The sequence below is a fragment of the Haliotis rubra genome, unplaced genomic scaffold (genome assembly GCF_003918875.1).
Source record: "Haliotis rubra isolate DU_JTF1 unplaced genomic scaffold, ASM391887v1 Scf421, whole genome shotgun sequence".
Lineage (NCBI taxonomy): Eukaryota > Metazoa > Mollusca > Gastropoda > Lepetellida > Haliotidae > Haliotis > Haliotis rubra.
In genome coordinates this window covers 636,846-660,282 of record NW_025767104.1, presented here as the reverse complement: position 1 = coordinate 660,282, position 23,437 = coordinate 636,846, and the positions used below count along the sequence as shown (strand labels likewise).

At 39.5% G+C, this 23,437-nt stretch overlaps 1 protein-coding gene across 1 annotated transcript; it reads left to right on the top strand.

Moving 5' to 3' along the window:
• Positions 1–1,078: 1,078 nt before the first annotated feature.
• LOC124288637 (membrane-associated tyrosine- and threonine-specific cdc2-inhibitory kinase-like) lies at positions 1,079–22,813 on the top strand. Its single transcript, XM_046725189.1, is given in 18 exon segments — positions 1,079–1,398; positions 3,039–3,068; positions 3,071–3,182; positions 3,870–3,967; positions 4,479–4,561; positions 4,694–4,819; positions 5,223–5,298; positions 6,378–6,500; positions 7,007–7,101; positions 7,342–7,448; positions 8,455–8,558; positions 8,969–9,010; positions 10,011–10,139; positions 10,142–10,175; positions 10,323–10,422; positions 17,255–17,359; positions 18,341–18,488; positions 19,204–22,813. Coding segments are annotated over 18 exon segments (1,620 nt in total). The 5' UTR covers positions 1,079–1,323; the 3' UTR covers positions 19,237–22,813.
• Positions 22,814–23,437: the final 624 nt, after the last annotated feature.

Here is a 23,437-nt window from a genome sequence, read left to right as displayed (position 1 = left end):
TCATCGCCGATCATACTTACCTGATATATTTTATATATTTCACAAAATGCAAACACTGTTCGGTTACATTAAAGTCATAATATCGATTTTCATCATCATTGAGGTTGAACTTTTCCCATTTTACTAAAGTCTACGAATCCACCGCTCAATCCGCCTACGAATCCACCGGATTTCCACGTCTACGAACCAGTCTGGTCTACGAATTCACCTACAGCCGTTGTATTGACTTTCATATAATCATGGCGGGGAATATCTTCAGACCCACTACCAATCTGTCCTGGTAAATTAGTTTGAACATCATTATTTGGAAACTAGGGGGAAACGGGCAAGGAGCTGGGATTATATTCTAAAATACCAAATAACTTGTGTCTAGAAAATGGAGAAAAAACTTAATTCGGTAGCAGTATACTGACAAAAACCAATAATTTTCTGCAAAAAGAACTTATGGCATTGTGTTTTCATGTATGTATAAAAAAATAAATTGCTGCAGGACATATTATATACGTACGTGTAGGCCTACACCTTCAAATAATCGTAGATGGCATCGACAACAAATATATGATGAGATGCAATGATCATGCATATGTCTCCTTTGACATTAAAATGAAGATTAATCCACGCAACATGATCAATGATATATATCATCAATATAGGTAGCTAAGATACATAGCGTTCACTATCTTAGCTACAATATATAGGACCGTTTGCACATCATTTACAATCATAGTCCCTATGAATGTTAACATTTAAAATATCGTTGAAACATTCCAATATTCCGTCTACTATGAAAAGGAAAGAATGATTAAAAGTCTCCTTTTTTAAGGAATTGGTGTTTGCTACTCCAATTTTCTAAAACTGTTCGAGACGATTTACTAACAATCGCAAATAATATTTCGGTTGAAGAAACCGTTTCGTTATTTTACATAAATCCGTTAAAACGCGACTTGTGATTGGATAGACACGTGATTCACCGCGGATCAAAATACGTGAAGTTTAAGTTTTAATTCTGGATACATTTAATTTCAGCCAGATATATATTGCTATGCTGAATTTGTATTTTACACAACCACGTTCATAGTACGACTTTTAAATCATAACTTAAAGCTTCTAGAAGTTATTTTCAACCAATCAAATCTCCTGGCTCTAACAGCGAAAAAGACCGCGAAATAAGCAGTTGGAAAATAAACACACTGGCTGGGATGCAAGCAAAGTCTAGTTTAATGTCCAAACGAGGCGATGCGACAGTCTCTCGTTAATGAAGTTTAGGATGTACTTAAGTTACCAACTGTACGAAATACATAGAAATAGATGACTAAGTGGAAAATGGATGCGGCTTTTTCCAGCCCAAGACCAACGCCTCAATTTTTTCAAGATCTGCAGACGTTTTCAACGAAAAAGGTTTCATTTTCCTCCTCAAATTTGACATGGGTCTTGTGTGTTGGTAATCACATCATAATACTAACGATGCATGTTAACGTAACCCTTGGCCATCATCGGCCAGCGACAATAATCGTTTATTGGTAATATTTTGCTCCGTCAAACAATTTTGACAGCTGTCACTTTTTAGCTGTCTCTCCCCATGGTCACATAATCTAACATAATGTCTGCTATATAATGTCAGAACATATATCCAGAAACTTCATTCTGTTATGTGCAAATTTCAACTTCTTTGGGAGGTCTGTCTTTTTAAAAACAAAACTGTATTGCCAGTGTACATGGTGTATGAAATAAGCCCAAAACCAGCCAGACATCAGGACTGATAACTTTAAAATGTTACCAGCCCCAAATGGATTCAACCAGACCAGACACCAAGATATGGTGAATTTGCTCAGATGTATGGACAGTTTTTACCAGCCCATTAGGCTGGCTAGCTTCAATCTAGACCGTCCGTTGAAAATTTTGCCCGTCTCGGGCGGTCGGACGGGCCTTATTTCATACACTGGTATTGCTATCAATCTGTCAGCAATCTCAACCCCTTTGACCAGTAATAGTTCTTTTCTGCAATGCTCACTTTACTGTCCAAAAGGTAATGATATATTTGGATACAACTGTATTCTGCTTTCTCCAGACTCTGGCCTAAAGCACCTGCTCATGTTCTTTATATACATTTGTATGTGTGCATAATGATAGGTATTTACAAAGGCCCCTACAAAGCAGAGGTGGATATTCACCAGGAATGTTCAGTACCAAGAATAGTTATGACATGTAGCAATACCCCTGAAAATGTTTGAAATTTTACTGGCCCGTTGGGCAACGTTAAGAAAAACCTAACTGTTGTGAGCTGGAGTGTCCTTTCAAATTTCCATCCTTACTAACATGTTTCAATGACTTGAAACACTCTTCGTACATAATCATGGTTGGTGATGGTGATGGTGACAGTACCTTATTTCTTCTGTCTTCCCCAGACATGACAGACAATGTTATCTACCCCACCCCAACATGCCAGAGGCACAAAACTGCCCAGTTATGCACAAAATATTTGGAGGAATCATGAACCAGGCTCTCTATATCAGCAGTGACTGTTTTGGAGTCAATACTCAAACTATTCAATGCTTGCCAAGTTGCCCATGTCCACCTGAAATTGTCTTACCTAGAAGGTCTACAAGTACAAACCAGCCATAATAACATGATTGTATTGGCAAAATCTTGAGATGTTTTCATTTATGAATGATCAATCACCTTTAACAGTTCTGTTTGTTTCATACCCATGAAGATCCGGGGTAGAATAGATCTTCAGCAACCCATGCTTGCCACAAAAGGCGACTGCTTGTCGTAAGAGATGACTAACGGGATCGGGTGGTCAGGCTCGCTGACTTGGTTGACACATGTCATCGTATCCCAACTGCGTAGAATAATGTTCATGCTGTTGATCACTGGATTATCTGGTCCAGACTCAATTATTTACAGACCGCCACACTGGATATAGCTGGAATATTGCTGAGTGAGGCGGCGATAAACTAAACTCACTCTGTTTCACTCACTCACTCACTCACTGTTGATCACTAACTCTGGTCCATCGATCTTGCCTTGCAATCTAGCAAAGAGGAACACCATCTTGTCTTGCAATCTAGACTCCCTGCCTCCCAAACCACCAGTGAAGAGTGCACCTCCTGTCAGCAGAATCTTCCCCCACAGACCAGTCCAGAGAGCCCAAGTTGTGTCTTTCAGAAGAGAAGAGAACTGTATCCATTCCATCTGTGTATATATTAAAATGCTCAGATACATTTAGATACAGATTTGTGATTGATTTGGATTTTTTTAAATTCTGAGGAATTAGTTAATTTTCAAATTCTAAGGAATTTGCTTGACATGTTTATAGTTGAATTTTGTGTTTAGAAATGATCCGAAAGAATATGTTTGAGGAAAACTATCTTCATGCATAATTGGTCAGAAGACGCACAAGGAGTTTATTTGAATGAAGGTGTCGTTTGGATATACAAATCCAGATACACACATCTAGTGTGAACATTATACCACTAGTAGGTCCAAAGGGGCAGATATCAACACTTTGTTTGTGTGTTTTGGTATGGTAACATGATCCATGATGGACCAGTTATGCTGTTTGGACAGGATGATCAACTAGAAATGCCATATTCAGTTATGGCAAATGTTATATGTATGGAATGAAATGTTTGACATCTCACCTGTACACACTTGTCAAACAACTTACACATTTGTATTTGACAACTAGCCACCATATAGCTGGAATATTGCTGAGAGCAGCATAAAACTCACTCACTCACTCACTTGTATTTGACAAAGGTGATTTTAGAATTTTAGGTCAGTATTTACATTGTTATGAGATACAAGTGACATTTTGGTAATGCAAAATATGACGTCATTGTTACTTTTCCTTGACAACAACTTAGCATTCCTGAGCACAAAGTACAATGAGCACTGCCGAGATCTCTACTTCAATCAGTGCTTTGAAATCATTTCCAAGCTGGGAGCTGGTTCATTTGGAGAGGTAATGAAGTCATGTAACTGACCTACACAAAGTCAAATGTTTTTGATTCTTATGTATGATCATGGTTATTTTAAAATTAATAAATATTCATTAAGTATATCATAAGCATCCCTTTGTTCAGTATTTGATCATGTTGATACAGCCCCTACTTGTCCAGTGTAGTCCAAGACCATTGGGAATTCAGCTAGTATATTGCTCCCCAGATATATGTACCTGGGCCTATTTTCACAAAGCACTAGGGTGATTGTAAGTCACTAAGGTAACATTAGTGCAATGTTAAAGATTGGGAGTTAAGGTTAACCTTAGTAAAGGTTGCTTTGTGAAAGAAGCCCATGGTATATATGTTTGTGTTGAACAACTGGCTTGACTACTCTGGTATAAATTGTTGGCAAGTTAGATTTAGCTCATGGGGTAGAGCCATGTTTGCTTATAGACCTTAACATCTGCAATCACATCAAAATTATAAATTTTGTCCAGTTTTCCTAACATGAATTATCATCTTGTGTTTAAGGTTTTCAAAGTGCGCAGCAGGGAGGATAGCAGGTTGTATGCAGTGAAGAGATCACAGGAAAGGTTTAGGGGAGAATCAGACAGGTGAGGGAGCTGTGTGGTAATTAGGTTTATCAGTCTAATATTGAAGACATTTTCATCTACAGCTTCGAAAGTCACTGTCATTTTAAGTTTTAATTAGAATGATCAGGCACTTTAATTATTCAATGTTTGCAGGCGCAGAAAGTTGGAAGAGGTAGCCAAACATGAGAAGCTGCCGCCTCACCCAAACTGTGTCAGGTTCTTCAAGGCCTGGGAGGAGAGGCAACATCTGTACCTGCAGACTGAGCTGTGTATGTTAAGGTAGTGAGTCTTAATAGTGTTCTAGACTCATACACATACACTATAAGGGGCATTGGTGGCCCAGTGGTCTAAGGCACTGCCTATAACTGTGTAAAATTGGGTTCCTTAACAATATTAGGATCCACTGTTTGTGGGTTTGAATCCCAGATCAATTTCAAATTTGACCCTTTGTCAGGATCATTAATATGATGGTTTACATAGTCATCAGCCATCCAAGTAGCAACCTTTCGTTATCATTGCAACTTAAATGTATGATTGGTTAAGTTAATTTTGATGCTCTCACTCTGCTACTTAGAAATGAACACAATATTATTCATATCATGATTTTTATGTATGTACAGTAAATACAATTATACCTACACCTGTTTGCTTGTGATTATCAACATGTACACTTTCTTTGCAGCCTGAGTAACTTTGCTGACTCAAATCATGAGATTACGGAGACAACTATATGGAACTACTTAGTTGATCTTCTTATGGTAAGACTTCTAATAGCAAACTCAACTAGGGACTGTGTTGTTTGTGTCATCAGCCATATCATGAACGTGAGTGAGTTTAGTTTGACACCGCACTCAGCAATATTCCAGCTATATGGTGGCGGTCTGTAAATAATCGAGTCTGGACCAGACAATCCAGTGATCAACAGTATGATCATCGATCTGCACAATAGGGAACCAATGACGTGTCAACCAAGCCAGCAAGCCAGACCACCCGATCCCGTTAGTCGCCTTTTTATGACAAGCATGGGTTACTGAAGGTTCATTCTAACCCAGACCTTCATGGGTGCCATCATGAACGACTACAGTCAATTAAGAATTCAGTACAGAAGCCATTCTCCATGTTTACAACATGTCAGAAAACTTTGCTTCTCAAGTTTAAAGTAGACCATATGTCAAGCTCTGGCTGCTTTAGCAGGTGACTTGGTGAACATGCTGAACTGGTATATGTATAAGTATGTATAATGTTACAATTGAGAATGAGAAGATTTGTTTTGTTTGTTTTGTTTTTTTTTTTTCATTATATGTGTACCATTGAAATTGTATTGATAAATAATTAGATAAATATATAAAATAAAAACAAATAGTAATAATAAAAAATTTAAAAAGAGAGAAAGAAAAAAACGAGCCTGAGAAGATACCTGTACGATAGTTTTACAGCAACCCATGCAAATGGTGATAAAACTGATTGGGTTGTTGACTTGGTTAACACAATCTTTCATATCCTGATTGCATGAATTGATGCTCTTGTCAATCACTCGTTTATCTGGTCTAAACTCAAATGTGTAAAGTTTTAATATCTCTGCGTGCAGCATGCAACATCATTAATTGTCAGTCTCTGTATTCAGCATTGTTATAAAATTGGAAAGAAACTTAAGGTTCATTTGTATGTTTTGTTCAATTGGAGTTCTGTTTAACTCCTATTAGAAATTTTGCTACATTTCCCTCATCACGATGATTATCAAATCAAAACAAGAGCAGGGTTTGTAAGTGGGAAAAAACTAGTAACAGGTTTTTTCTCTATGTGTTTGATCTGATCTGTTGATGGCATTGTCTTCCAGGCAGTGAAACACCTCCATGAACATAACTTGATCCACATGGACATTAAGCCAGACAATATCTTTGTCTCTTTTGACGGGGTCTGCAAGCTAGGAGACTTCGGATTAGTGCTAGATTTATCCAAGGTAAGTCATTTTGTTATTTTTGACATAGCTTACATATTAGCCAATCCCTAAAATCTTAAATATGGACAGATTCCTGTTCAGAGATAATTTTTCTGTCGACCATTCTCACTCCCAAACAGACTGTGGCTTTGTTATGATGTAAGCACTTTAATAGTGTACTTGTATCAATGAGAGAAAAAAAATATATGAAAGGTCTAAATGTATTCAACCAGTGAATCTCTAAACAGACATAAACTGATGTTGAAGTAAATAGGAAGCCAGAGTAGTCAGGGGCGGATACAGCTTTTTCAAAAAGGGTGTGTGCACACTATTAATAAAAAGGGGGGTGCACACTTCATTTTCATCCAAGTTTCAATGGTCATTTTATAAACCTTCAGGACAAAAGGTGGGGTGCGCACCCCTGCAACCCCCCTTCTGGATCTGCCTATGGTGGTGTTAAGAAAATTAAATTTATATAGAAATGACAGTAAGAAGTGTAAAACAGTGGAAGAAACTTGATGTTGCAGAGCCTTGATATGTCTGAAGCTCAGGAGGGGGACCCCAAGTACCTCTCCCCTGAACTCATGGAGGGCAAGTTTGGAAAACCTGCTGATATCTTTAGGTAAGATTGACTGGATATGTATTTGTTATGTGTCAACATGGTGACATTTTGGTATGTTATATTTGGCGAGATCTTAAGCAGCTGTGGTCAGTTTAAGACAGTATATGCCATGATAGTCTGAATCATTGATTTGATCTTGTTGACATTGATCCACTTCTTTTTAACAGTTATTGAGGGATTAATTTTACTGTTATTTGTTTGAAACTGGTGTCATAACTGTGTTCACTGTTCTTTTTATAGTTTGGGAATGACAATGTTAGAAATGGCAAGTGACCTTGACCTACCACGTGGAGGTGAAGGATGGCATATTCTCAGAAGAGGAATCTTACCTGAAGAATTCTTACGAGGTAGGAAAATTGACGAGTATATCACAGATGAAAGTTAAAATGGATCATGTATCAGTTATGTGTGGGATTTGAATTAAACATGTGTCATATCAGCATGTGAAGAACCTAGATCTCTTTTTAAAAAATCTGATGTTAAATAAGCAATTGGTTAATGCGTTCAACTGTTGTGCAGTTCTAAGTTGGGGATTCTGGTTTGTAATGTCTCCCCCAGCATCCCATGTTGCTTTAAGAGGTAACCAGATTGATCAGGTGGCCAGACTTAGTGACCTTGTTACCTGATCTGGGTTAGAATTGGTCTTCAGCAACCCATGTTTGTTGTAAGAGGTGACTAACAGGATCGGGAGGTCAGACTCACTGACTTGGTTGCTGCATGTCATTGTATCCCAACTACATTGATGTTCTCAATGTTCATCATTAGATTGGCTGGTCCAGACTCTATTATTTATATCCTCTGTCACATGGCTGGAATATTGCTGAGGCCCCCCCCCAATATGTCCATTTCCTATTACATGCTTTTCAAAAATAGGGTAGGTGGGTTTTTTTTATTACTTTTTAAAAAGTTTTTAGTAGCACCAGGTGGGCACCTGAGAAGGTCTTCAAGGATACCATATCATGTAGTGACAATGCCTTGTGATGAAACATTGAAAGATTTCTATATCAAATCATTATTTGTTATTTATTTGCAGGTTTTGTCAGTGAGAGCCCATTATGCCAATTCAGTGCAATCCATTTTAGCCCTACATACACTAAAAACATGAAAATATCATACTCAAATTTGGATGAAAATGATGAGTTGAAATGTGCTCCAGTCATGATTTTGACTTGGTTAAAAAAGATTTAGGGTCGGGTGGGATAGGGTCGGTTGGTCGGGTTACCGGAAACAGACATTTTTGTTTTTTGCCTGAGTGTGTTGCTAAACAAGCAAACAAACAAATGTCTTGCTGTAGATTTTCGTTTGATTCCCTACAGGACACACACTCACTGACCTTTTTCCAATATTTTGCAGACAAGACATTTGACCTGAAGTATGTCATCAGTCAGATGTTGGACCCAGACCCCAAGAGTCGACCCACTGTAGATCAGCTGTTAGCTTTTCCATGTGTGCGCAAGGTAAGAAATAACAGGTTCAAGTAGAACTCTAAGATGTATCTTGTATTCTGTCAACTACTGAAAGAAATGATAAGCACCACATTGTTGCATATTCATAATTATAAGATGTTTTTAATGTTTCATTTGATGTTACAATTATTGGTATGAATTTTTAACTTAATCCAATGAAGGCTAGCTATTCTAACCTATTGTTGCTAATTGCAGTGCACAAAATCTGTTTGTCTATGAATACATTGTTGAGATTCTGGTTATTAACTTGTGCAACTATTATAAACCTGATAGTTGAGTGTCTGCTATCTATAACATGCTTTTGGTGATGAAACTGTCAGAATCTGACAGTAGCCGACTGTATAGACTATATTTCACTCTAATTTTCAGTATTCTTTGACATTCTGTATTCTGTGTTCTAGGTGTGGAAAAGAAGAATGAGGGACTACATGATCAAAAGTGCTGTAAGTACAGTTTTATGTTTGAGATATTTGACTGCCAGTAAGATCAGCTGGTTCTATTCTTAATGACAATGGGAGCTGTGTTTTTTACTCTCTTCAGTTTAAGCATGCAGACAACATGTTATCGGCTCAGAAGCAGTGTCAGAAATAGATGCATGACAACTGAACTGATTTATCTGGGCCTCATTATCTGTGATAAGTCGATATTTGAAGTTTACAATAAATGTCAGTAAAATTCCCCATTGTAATGAAACATTTTTCATGTCATGTTATTATATTTACCTTATAACTAACACTATTTCACTGATAAAAGGGTCAATAAAACATTACTGCATTGAATGTAAGGTTAAAATTCAGTGTCAAATCAAGGGTCCTTAGTTTTGAATAGTAAATATATCCCTGTGTAAATGTTAAATCACACAGCAAATTTTCAAACGACAACTAAATGATAAAGACAATGCTCAGAAGAGGGGAATATGCCAGTACATGTTTGGAGAAAGACACTAATTAAGGCAGTGATAATCAAGAATATAATGGATGCCTGAATAGTTCATGACTGTCACGACCGCCTCCGTGGTGTAGTGGTTAGAGCGTCCGTCTGGAGAGTGGAAGGTCGCGGGTTCGATCCCCGGCCACGTCATACCAAAAGACGTTAAAATATGGTACTTGTTGGTCCCTGCCTGGCTCTCGGCATTAATGGGTACAACAAGGACTGGTCGGCTCGAGTCAGTATAATGTGTCTGAGTGGGGTATTCATGCTTCACTGCGGCATGGTATCTCAGTGGGCTAGCACTATAAAACCAGCTTAAGTCTGGGCTAGTACAAGCAGCCGCACATACACATACACACGCATGCACGTCGGCATGTGGAAATATTCTCCAGTGCGACGTTAAACCCAAGTTCACCTCACCTCGCCTCATGACTGTCTCAAATTGTGTCAGACAATCACCCAAATTGAAGACATACATTCAACTGCTTGTACGGTACATACATCTTCTGGCAGGTATCTCAAGTGAAAGCGTTCTTCTCCTCATTCTGGCACGGTTTCCTGTTCCTGGTGTCAATGCTGTTCTTCCCTGTGACAAGGTTTTTCCCCGCAAGACTTCCCGTATTTCACTTCCCAGTGACAGCACCCAGTCATCCCATGCAGACCACAGCATCTCAGATGGTAGGTTGTCCACAAAATCTGACCACTATAAAGTAGAATGAATATGCCTCAATATTTACCATGAAGTTTTTATACTTGATGTGAATTCCTTTGTATCATGTTGATAGAGTTTTAGATACTGATGCAGTGATGTAAAACTATTTCCAGATGACTGTTTTGACGATTATGACATCAGCATCACCAACAACTCCGTTGCAACACCCCTAGACTGTTCGTCTTCATCGCAGGAAAGCTTTGCTATCCCTTTGTAAGTTACATTGATATGACAGTAAATAGATTTCATGGTGATAGATGGGGTGGTGGAGTAGCCTAGTGGTTATAGCGTTCGCTCGTCACGCCGAAGACCCGGGTTCGATTCCCCACATGGGTACAATGTGTTAAGCCCATTTCTGGTGTCCCCCGCCGTGATACTGCTGGAATAATGCTAAAAGCGGCGTAAAACCAAACTCACTCACTCACTCACTCATGGTGATAGATTGGCACGGGAGGAGTCAGAGTTGCATCTTTTGAATGCTGGGCTCGCTGGTCATTAGTTTGAATGTATCATTCACCATGGGGGCGGTGGGGTAGCCTAGTGGTTAAAGCGTTCGCTCGCCACTCTGAAGGCCCGGGTTATATGGGTACAATGTGCGAAGCCCATTTCTGGTGTCCCCTGCTGTGAGGTTGCTGGAATATTGCTAAAAGCGGCATAAAACCATACTCACACACTGACATCTATAATTCATCACTTTTGACATTCCTCCAAGTTTGTACTGACATGTCTTGACCAACTGAAAACTGTTCATAGGAATTTTTCTCACATTTACCCAGAAATTAACATCACATTTCTACATGATCCCAGCCATTAGGCACCCATGAGAGATGAGCAACTTATTTGTGTTGTGCCCACAGTTTGGAAAATAGCAAACATAGTGATAAACATGTCTGTTGGTCTACCATCTATTGTCCATTTCTGGAACTGAACTCCTAAACTGTTGGTAAATTGCTTTTTTTGATGTTAATACTGTTATGCCGAAGTGGACAAGTTGGACATTTGATGAGTGATGCTCATATCCAGATTTCAAAATGATTGAATTTTTTTAGATAAACTTATCTTATCCTGACTCATGATCTTTGCTTATCACCCTTTTCCTTTTCAAAATATTGGAACATTTGAATCCCTTTGAAGTTCCCGCTTTTCTTAAAAAATACACTCACCCACGAGTTACCTCCCTTTTGCCCTTTCCCGTGCAAACAGTCATGTGACCAGCCTTACTTGTCACTCTCTCCCTTTTCGCCCAAGTGGATGGTTGGGCGAGCACTGGAGTCCCATATACGGCATTATATCCTTTATATTTAGGTCCTATTCTTCAAAATTACGCTGTGTATGGATTTGGCAATAACTACTATGTATTATATGTAAAAAAAATTGTAAAAATTATTTGTATTTGTGTCATAATTTCATCGTTATGTGCATTTGTTTACATTTCATGAAATCTTGCAGTGTTTGCAGGCACAGGTTATCCGTGGCTAATCCTTACCCCCAATGCCCTTCGTGCATAAAACCATGTTCTTCCAGCTTGCGCTGTACTTATTGTGTTGATTCATCAAATCTACAATTTAATCAATATTCATCTTATATCTATAGCCGTGCCATGGATCGGGTGAGGAAGTCATCTCAAGTCACGGCTGATAAAACAGGAGATGAGCCTGCAAATCAGATGTTGCTTGCTACTGCTGAAATTCATAATACTGGTGCCATGTTGAGTACGTTGCAGGGGCAGTCTGCTGGTACGTGGGCTAAGAAGAGATCGGCTACAACGCAGTTGACTCCGACTCAAGCTAAGAAAAAGACGTCATTCTCTTCTACATCGTAGAAGAAAGCATCTGTTACCAGATCAGAGGGTAAATCTACGCGGGCCAGTAAGTCAACGCATCAGAAATCCTTCAACGAAGAGATTTTACCTCCACATGATGTAGACGTTTTTGATGATCCCCCTTTACTTCTACCCGAAGTACCTACGAGATCAGCGACTCAATCGACTTCTACGACTACTAGATCGTCTCCTGCAACGGTCACAGCAAGACAGCTGTTTGACGAACTACCACTTACTTCTCAATGGAGTGAAGTCCGGGCACAGAACTCATCAGTGTTTCGCGAACGCTTCTTCTACACCGCAGCAGCTGCAACCAACGCAGAACTTTGACCCGGGTGAATTTATGAGACCATTCACCAACCAGATGATGGCCATGATGGAACTCAGGTTCGAGGAAGAAGCGAAGGCTCAGCGAAACCTCTCATCTACCAACAGCGTGCGCAAACCTACGGACCTGCGCAAACCTACTCCTCAAAGAACTACGTCTCAAGACTAAGTTGGCGAACGTACTCCTTTGTGAAGGTCTCCACAGTCGGACGACTCTGTCATCTTGGAGGCGGATAGAAGACATGAGATGCCTACTCATCGTTCTACATCTGCGAACCCCCAACTTTCGAGAACATCGAAGGATCCATCTCCTACACTTAGCCAATCTAGGATCGAGATCTCATATCTCTCACAGACTTTCACGAAGTCACTCATCATGAGACAGACGTTCGTGAAGAGAAGGCTCACATCACAGTAGTTCGCGAAGGGATACATCTAGCAACAGACGTTCGCGATGAGAAAGCTACATCACAGAGGTTCGCGAAGAGATGAATATACAGATAGAGGTTCGCGAAGAGAGCACTCTCAAGATAGACGTTCGCGTAGGGAGGAATCTGCAGACAGAGGTTCACAAAAGGATGATGAAGGTTCGAGAAGGGATACAGGTTCTCAGATGGATGATACACGGAGGCCTAGCTCTAATAATCAGGAGATACTGGATGAGCAAGCAGACTTCGTCTTCCCAGACGCAGAGGTTACAGCTTGGATAAAGATGAAGTCTACACTTATATGATGCGTAACGACGACTTTGACTCCGTCACTATCCCTCCGATTGAACCTATATCCAAGGTACCCTCCAACCTACACACAGCTTTCGTGAAAGCATCCAAGTACCAGAGTCGGCATCTGCCATCATTTAATGTGAAGAGATTCCCCTTACATCATATGGATCCATTTATAAAGGCGCTTGAATGGGATGATAACATAAAGTTAGTCAACGACTCCCGGAACAAGATGTATAAAGTAGAAGATAAAAAGTTATCTCAACTTGATACTGCTACAAGGAGATCCTTCTTCGGGTCGGCCAGGTCCAGAGCTATCAATGAAGCATTGATCAATAATTTTCAGAACCCAAGTTCGGAAGAGGACAGAATGATATATTCGGCGCTCATAACTCAGAAGAAAGACCAATACTTTTTATCGGACCATCTGGCATCTATATCTGCAGGTCTCACTTTACTACGCAGACAAGGGCTACTTACATCCTGTTCATGGAGTGACAGATTCACCCAACCGCTGCTGAGAGCTCCATGGGAGGCTTCTACTATCTTTGGAGGACAAATAGACGATGCAGCTAAGGAAGCTACGCACGACTCTAGAGAAGTTATGATGATACAATCCATAGATACTCTGGCCAATGTCATCCATCATACTTCGCAAAAGTATAACAGCAATTCCAAATATTCTAGCATACAGAAAGCAAAGGAGAAGAAGTACTCCAGCTTCAGAGGCGGCAAAGGATCTTTTCGTCGCCCATCTGGAAATTACAGAGGCCGCACTCCCAGAGGATCCAGAGGAACTAGACGTTGATATCAGGGTTCGGAACGACTGGAGTCTTCCACCCCCAGCCGTTCCTGTAAAACCATCGACAGTGGGTGGACATCTTCAAAGGTACTGGAAACATTGGGAAATACTACGTCTCCCAAGTACTACGAGAAGAATACAGAGTACAACTCAAGGCCACACCTCCGCTAACCTTCAGCCCGATGGTCTTCGACAGACAGACTACAAGAAGCCATCAACTCACTACTTATGAAGGAGGCGGTAGAGATAATAGATCAGCATCATCTCACTCCAGGCTTCTACTCCCCAATTTTTCTAGTACCCAAGAAGAACTCCAAGGAGAGGTTCAGACTGATTTACAACATGCGCAAATTCAACAGACTATCTACTGAAACCAGACAGGTTTAGAATGATCCACCTACCTCAACTAAGACTACTCGTCCGTCCAGCAGATTACATGGCCATAGACCTGCAGGATGCGTACCTACACATCCCCATACATCCGGAATCAAGAAAGTATCTGCGATTCCTATTCAGAGGGCAGCACTTCCAATGGAACGTCCTACCGTTTGGAATATCTTCGGCTCCGTGGCTATTCACACGAGTAACCAAGCCTATAGTCGCATATCTACATCATCGAGGTCTACGCAATGCCTTCTACTTGGACGACAGAATTCAGGTTCACCAAGATGCCAGTCAACTTAGACTACAGCTGAACTGCACGATCAAGTTGCTCACTCAACTAGGATGGCTGGTGAACCTTATGAAGTCAGAGTTGGAACCAAAACAAGATCAGAAATTTCTGGGAATAAGGTTTATCACAACACAGAATCGTATTGTCGTCCCAGAAGATCGTTAACACTATGATCATGGCAAGTTCTACTCGATCTACTAACCTCGGCGCAGGACTTGACTCGCACAGGAAGGTTACAACTAAGACCGCTGCAACGGTTCCTGACAAAACATCGAGACAGCGTCGACCGAATCTTGCTGCCAGACAACCTCAAGAGGTATCTACTGTGGTGGACACACAGGTTGAACGTTTGCGGAGGGATTTATTTACAAGAGCCGGCCTTCGACACACATCTGTACGTAGATGCTTCGATACAAGGCTGGGGTGCGCATCTCAACAATCAAGTTGCATCAGGGAGGTGGTCCAAAATAGAGCAGCATCTTCACATCAATCTGCTGGAGATGAAAGCCGTGATCAACGCCTTACAACTATGGTCGAGCTCGCTGAACAACAAAATGCTGTTGGTCCACACGGACAACTCTACAGTGGCATTCTACATAAATCGGCACCCTCGAGCTGCTGACACAGAAGACTCTGTTCCTGCTTGCGCTAGCCACGGCAGCTTGAATATCAGAGATACATGCGCTGGACTTTGGTTGAACCGGATTCGACACGGGGCACCATGCTGCAGTTCATCTAGGACTTAGATGGGACTTCATTGCCAAGAACCAACTACCTGGTCAGCCAGATACAATTCCACGTACCAGCTCTATCTACAATCCTTGGACCAGAGGATATAGAGGACTTATCCTTGTGTCCGGTCAGAGCCCTGAAGATATATCCACTGACTTCAGCAGAAGTCTCAAGAACGACGATATCGTTCTGGATGAGAGCAGTCATATTGAGAGCCTATAAAGCAGCAGGACTAGAACCTCCTAGAGCTTCCAACCCACATGAAGTCAGAGCACTGGCGTCAACACTGGCTCTGCATTGAAATTGCTCTATATCTGCAATTATGGAGGGCTGCTTTTGGAAGTCGGACACTGTATTTGCCAACCACTACCTCCGAGACATAGCCACTGAAGACGTCTCAGGCATTCACCAATTTGGGCCTCTCGTTGTAGCACAGCAACTAACGGTTCCTCAAAGGCACTGAGTTGGAAAATCTCACCCTTTATCACATTGACTTGTTGATAACTTTTACTAAGGAAAAGTATTAGTTTGAAAGTCCATGCGCACAGTCTAGGACAGGCTAGCATGAGTGATTAAAGATCCTGTACGGGTAAAGATCTTGCCTGTACGTGAAGGGGTCGGAACTCATTTATGATAAAGATCTTATCATAATCTATGGGTTGTTATAAGATATCTAGTAATAAGAAGATACTAGTTTATCTGTAGCCACATGATTCAACATGATTCAACTTGTCTGTGACTGAAGTGGCACCCCGAGTTATAACGGAAGTTGGAAGAATAGGAACACAAAAATGCCGTTTCGCAGTTCCCATGGAGGGGATACAGGACGTATCTAAGGACAGCTGATGAATCCACGAAGTGGTTTGACCAACCACCAATCCGTCGGATTCTATAAGCAAAAGATCATGAGTCAGGATAAGAAAAAATATGTAATTTTTCAAGTAAAATTGATATTTTTATACTTATCCTGACTCATGATGAGAAGCCCTCCCAACCTCCCCGCTGGAAACACTTCGGATTTCACAGCAGATCCAAGTGCATGGGCAGAAAATCAGGAGAGAGTGACAAGTAAGGCTGGTCACATATCTGTTTGCAAAAGGGAGGTAACCCGTGGGTGAGTGTATTTTTACGTCCGCTTCGGGAACTTCAAGGGATTCAAGTGTTCCACTACCATTCGGAAGGAACAGGGAGATAAGCAAAAGATCATGAGTCAGGATAAGTATAAAAATATCAATTTTACTTGAAAAATTACATATATATAGATCAGTCAAGTAGTGAGTTATTGTTTTAGATGATTTGGAATTTCTTTTTAATTTCATTTTTTTTTTATGTTTTCATAAAAAGTTGGACTTTACTGAAAGTGAAGATAGTGTTGATTTTCAGAGCAGAACCATTGAATATTTGTAATGAAACTTGCTACCAAGACCGGTCTAGTTCTGCCTTTGGATAATTAGAGATACCAAAAAATACTGATCATCATGTTTTTCTCTTCACTGAACTGGAAGTATTCAGTAGGAATGAACCAAATGAGGGGTATAGGTAACCAAAACCCATTTCCTAATTATACCATATCAGGGGGATCTATTATCTCCTGATGCCTATGGTCGTAAGAGGTGACTGACAGGATTGAGGGGTAAGGCTCACTGACTTGGTTTGAGGCATGACATCATATCACATTTGCAGAGATTTATAGATATTAATTGGCTCGATTATTTACAGACTTAACCTTAAGTTGGGATATGGTTCAATGAGTTGAAAAGTGTTATTCAACCTTCAGTTTGGGCCCAAAACATTTGATACATGTATTTTCATGATTTGTCAGGCTTTCCTCCCACATATCATGTCATTATTAATGAAGTAGTGTTGCATTAGACATATGTTTGAGGCAGTGAACAAATCTGTCTCACGCGTGATGTTGAACAAGATAAGTGGAAGTGTTTGTACAGGTACATGTTTTCTGTGTTCAGCCACCCAGCACCAAGGCGGGCATTCACTACACCAGTTCTTAGACATCGACCAAACAATGTGCCTACCCCACTCAGCTCTTCACCAGTCGTGCCTTCCAGACAAACGTAAGTAAATACATTATCTACTTCTGTCAAATAGATGCACAATTATTTGTGGCCCAGGTGGCTTTTATAATGTGTGAAAAACAAACATCTACAGCACACTGAAATACTGGATAAGCAGCATTAAACCTGCCTGTCTACCTCACTCACTTGCTCACTCACTCATCTTACAAGGATTTGGGGGACCAGTTTAGCTAAACATTGTTCTCATTCATGAAAGTCCTCCCTCAGAGTCAGCCTAAGCTATAGTAATACTTAGTGTTTAGGCATGTAGACTTTACAAAGCATGCAAAAACACTTAAACTATCAAGAAGAATTATTTCTGCAGGCTTACGAAAATTTTCTTGATTATAAAAGTAAGGAAATATTATCCTGAATTTATATTTTCACATTTAGACATATATATTAAAAATTATCCTTGTTGAATATTAGAAAATGACAGTTGATTTGTGAATTACTGTGATTGGGCTGTTCTGTTATAGGAATTGAGTACACAGGTAGCTCACAAGCTAGAAACACTTCAAGGTTTCATTCCCTAGGTTTCAGTCGTATCACAGACAATGATACAATAGTTTCAACCATTGACAGATAATGTTTACAATAAGACTATACGTCAACAGGATAAGATATGAGTCCTTGAACAACCATGTTAGTACCAGGGATTGGGGTAGAGAACTTTGACAATGGGCCATTTTCAGGATTATTAGCCATTTTCTGAATTTAGAATGGGCCACTGCCCTTGTATCAATAGTAAACTTCAAAATTCTAATGGGCCATTTTTTATTCTAAAGTGCAAAATGGCCCATGGCCCCTGCCTTTCCCAATCCCTGTAGTACTGAGTAAATTTCTGACATTGAGTTTGATGATTCTGAGTAAAAACACTGCCAACACATGCTACTGTTACATTAATTAAGTAAAGCATGCATGCATTATTTTGTTGAATTAAGTATCCATCACCAGTGTTATCATTGTTTCTTTCTGCAGGAGGATTATCGGGAGTCCGTGTTCTAGCCTTGAGACAAGTATAGACAGTGACCGATCACTCACTCCGGTCTATAACATCGAAGGGCCCTGTCTGGAGGATCTTGAAGAAATTGCAAAGCCAGGCATTGAGCCCAAAAATCTTCTAGGGGTGAGCCTGTTTTATGGTCTTGGTTCCAAATCTTAGCTAGCTTTATAGAATGCTTAGAACTTGCACAAGGCTTAAACATGTTGCCTTAACAAGACTTTGAATTTGCTTTTTTATAAGTCATGTTTTCAAGTATTATAAGCAGTACACTCAGACAAATAGCCATAAACACTTTTTACTTTGTTTTTACCTTGAAATCAATTTTCATTTGAATGGTTACTGGGCTTGAATTGCTTTAAAAAAATGGAATGTTAGCTGCTTACAGAATCCTTAAAATGATTCTGATTTAAAGAAAAACGAAACTATGTTGCTTCAATATTTGCCTGCATAATGAATATGACATCTGGAGTGAAGTGTATTTTATTCCCTGCTGTAAGGGACCGTTCATAATTTATGGCTAGGGGAGGGGTGATGATGATTTTAAGGGGGTCACCCATTTTGTTCTGGGGAGTTTTGGGGGTGTCAGCAATTTTGTACTCATGTACTTGGGGGGGGGGGGGGTGTAAAAGCAATTTTGTACTTTAAAATATTAAAAAATTATGCTCATAAATTATAGGAGGGGGGAGGGGGGTAATTGATTTTGTACATGTTATGCAAGGGAGTCACTTACTTTGTATGTAAATTTTAGGGGAGTCATTCACATTGTACATGCTTCTGCATAAAAATCATCATCAACCCCAATTGCCATAAATTATGAATGGTCACTAATGTTACACAGATGTTCGAGGCTGCCAGTGATGAGGAGGATTAGATGACTTGCTGCTGCTGTTCACACTGCCTACTGAGACCATGACCAATTGCCTGCTGTGTTCATATGGTGCTGTCTGCTGATCACTGCCTCTACTGCTGCCTTCTTCACTCCTTCATTTCTGTGTCTCATTTACAGATAAGGATTCTCCTAAATATCTATCAGTGTGCTTGTGAGTTAAAGCAATATTCTCTAAGAAAAATGATCAAGTTGACAAGGTTTTGTGCGGGAATCAACCATATGGAGGTAAAATTTGTGTGTCTGCTGGATTGGGTGTTGGTGTATTTATCAAAACATATTTTACATAATTATTAGAATATGAATCACATTTGGCCATATGTTGAAGATATGGTGAGTTTATTCTTATTCTTATTAGTGAAAGCAACATAGAGGCCAGAATCTTGTCATTCTCCCTACGAAGAATTGAAAGGTGAAGTCTTGTTTGAAAAGAATGTGAAATATTATGTATGTACAGATGTTATTTAATGAATGGATAATTTATCTGATTTGTAGATTATACTCAGAAAATATGGAAGTGGAGTTGTGTGTATGAACTAATTTTGTAAATGCATTTACAGTAAAATCTCTCTTTTACTCATGTGTTATATTGGTCAAAACAGTTCCTTCGTTTTAAGATGTTTTCCACAGCTTATCTTTATCTAAACTGAGAAAAACGTTTCCCTCCTAATGTCAGTTTAGATCTGTATTTCAAACCTGATGGTATACATGTATGACCTCAGGTTATACCTTTTTACAGTACACCGACAAGATGACTTCATGGGTTTAAGCAGTTGAGATATTGAATGGAAATTAATGATGTTTGTATATAACTTTATGATATACTTAATTATTCTGTATGTGTATAGATAAAATGTACATACGTAGACTTGCAATTAATCAACTTAATGCTAAGTATTATCACAACTATCCATTTAACGTTATTATAATTCGCTGCCTTCTGTGTCCCTTTTAACAATGGTAATCATAAACTGAAGCATTTTGTGGCAATGATCTACTAAATTTGAATTGGTATTCATACATTTGTAGTAATGTGCAGTGTTCACGAATGGTGTTTCAAAGTAACCCTGTAAGTTTCAGAGGTCTGTCTGACCCACTGAAAATTCACAGGACCCATAGAATAAAAATTAAACACACAATTCAGATTTAACACTTCTTATAAGTGGCATTGAAATTATTAACAAACGTAAAATTTGTAAACAGCAAACAAGTGTGATGTGTCACATACGACAACTTCAGTCAAAGTCATTGTAAAATATACAGTCGGACACTGGGGCCGGCAGGTGGTAGACTTCCACCGGACCACCGGCGAATCTGCCGGATTTGTCAGAGGGTCAGACGCTATTCGTGAACACTGATGTGGTATGACATCAAGATATATTGTTACATCAATATCATGATATTCAGTGATATTGTTAGTAGCCAGCCCCTGAAGTTTATGGACTCTGTACAAATACTCAGTTAAAGTTAAACAGATCTCATATGATTCCTATCATTTTGGTCACTTAGTGATTACCACTTACCAGTGAGCATGTCTAGCATGGGTTGGTAAAGAGGTAATGAAGTTTGGGTAGCTCAGTACGTGTTATTTGTTTGGGTTGGTCAATTTAGTGGGCAGAAAGTATATGCTAATGCAGTATTTGGAAAGTGTACAGCACAAGATGCATTTGATCCATTTTAATTTATAAGTTCAAAGTTACTCTAAGTTATGCTTGGAGTTTATGCTGTTATTATTTTATTTCTGATTGTGGAGTGGTGGAATCGGTAAGCCAAGAAATAAAGGGTCACTTAAGATTGTACACCAATTCCATGAATGAAGGGATTGTACCAGCAACAACTGTATAAAGAAGTGACCTGTAATCACCCACTGTGTCTTCCTTTAAGGAACATTTCCATGTGTTCATGAAAAACTAGTCACCCTGTAGACGCACACCAGTGTTCTAAATTGAGCCCAGAAGTCCTGTTTGTTCTTGTCTTAGCCAAGCTAAAATGTAACCACTTAGGGAGTCCCTAGATTCATATTGCTTCTTGAGAAAATCTCATAGAACTCAGGACCCACTTAATTTTGAGCACTGCACAGTATATGATTGTATAGATTTATAAATATGATAGTTATTTGTAGTTCTGTATATTATTAACTATGTAATCAGTGACACCAGTTTATATTGTGTTAATACACTATGATCGGGAGGCTTTAGCTTTACTGACACTGTTTAATGTTGGCCTTGTATTGTGTGCTTTGCTTTAAGCCACAAGAGTGTTCTATGTGCTGATGCCTCTTTTGTCATAAGTTTGCCTTTGGAGAACACTAAATTGTTTCTCCTTACGTTTCTGATGGCATACCAGTAGTTTTGAAAGGTAAGCTTTCAGCATTATCAAAGATTCACAGTTCATATCAGCCTGTATGGAAAAGTGACTTTCATCAGAAATCTATCATAAATATATTTCTTTTTCTTCATCATTTGCTCCTGTTGGTTGGTGGGTGTGTGAGTTTGGTGAGGGTGAAGGACTGGTATTTAGCCACTAGCTTCTGACAAACAAGGAAGTACAAGTTTCTGTCAGCTGATATGTGTTTGAAAGTATCTAGCCTGGTCCAGGGAATGTAACATGTTGATTCATTTAAGTCAAAATCAACAATGTCAATTATAGAGTGAGTTATCTTTTTATCCAACATGTAATTTATCTGACAGGTAGCTAAATTTCAGAATTCATGAAAGTGAAACAGTAGCATGCAAAATATTTGAAAAAGCTATTTAAGCTAACAGAATTATTGGTAAAAATGCCAGCAGTACCAAGTTCTTGTGCTTGACTCGGGCATCAAGTACTACCACAACATCGAATGACAGGGAACGAAGACATCGAATAGATGGAATCGCTGAAATAACTGCAGATTTGTGTAATAGTGGACACTTTGATAAGGTATGCCCATCAAACAATTTGATAAGGTAGTTAACTGTTGTGAAATTTTGTTGTTTTAGATTGGCAGTAAATTATCGTAACATTTGGCATCATTTTTAATATTCACTAAACCACAACAGTTACTTTGGCAATGAAGTAATTTTTCCTCAGCAGATTACAGATATTCAGTGTCCCAGCTCATAGCCCTGAGCACATGAAGATTTTGTGAATCCTGGTCTCTATGTCAGCTATGTGTAATATTTTTCCCTAGTATGTGTATATTTAACTCTGTTCTACCTGTTGCTACATTTTAATTCACTTGTGCCAAAATAGATGTATAAGTTTTAATGGACAAAATACTACTTAATCAAGCAAAGAATAGTACTTGCATTTCTATTTCTAATTCACTGATATATTGCTGTGTACAGTGTAGTCAGTAGGTGATAGTTGTTATCACAATATGTAACAATATTGGCTAGTACTTCTTTGGTCGTTTGTGACCTTTGATAACCTTTCTGATAAAAGCCGGCTAACGGGAGCGAATGGTTATCCTCGCTGACTTGGTTGACACGTCATCATATCCCAATTGCATAGACTGATGCTTATGATGTTGGTCTCTGGATTGTCTGGCCCAGGTTCGATTAGTGTGAAGCCCATTTCTTGTGTCGTGATATTGCTGGAATATTGCTAAAAGTTGTGTAAAACCATACTCACTCACCCCAGACTTGAATATTTACAGACAGCTGCCATATAGCCGGATATTGCTGAGTGCAGTGTTAACGAACAAACAAACCTAGATAACCTTTGCCTAGTTTGTTACAGCATTTGCAATAAAAATTGAGAGTCCAGTTGTCCCTTCCATAGTACTAATACTGAACATTCATGATTGCCGCACACAGCAATATTCCAGCTATATGGCTACGGTCTGTAAATAATGGCAATACCAGCTATATGGCTACGGTCTGTAAATGATTGAGTGTGGACCGGACAATCCAGTGATGAGCATCATGAGCAGCAATCTACGCAATTGGGATACGATGACTTGTTGTCAACCAAGTAAGCATTAGCAAAGTTGATTAACCGATCCCGTTAGTTGCCTCTTACAACAAGCATGGGTTACTAAAGACCAATTCTAACCCGGATCCTCATGGTCTAACAAGAGGGTCCATAGCATCCCTTCCTCCAACCACCACCCCACCATGTCTAACGCTATCTATTCGTCATGAGAAAGCTAGTGCTGTCCATATATGACCCTGTTTTAAGGCATCAATAAGTTCTTGAGAACAGA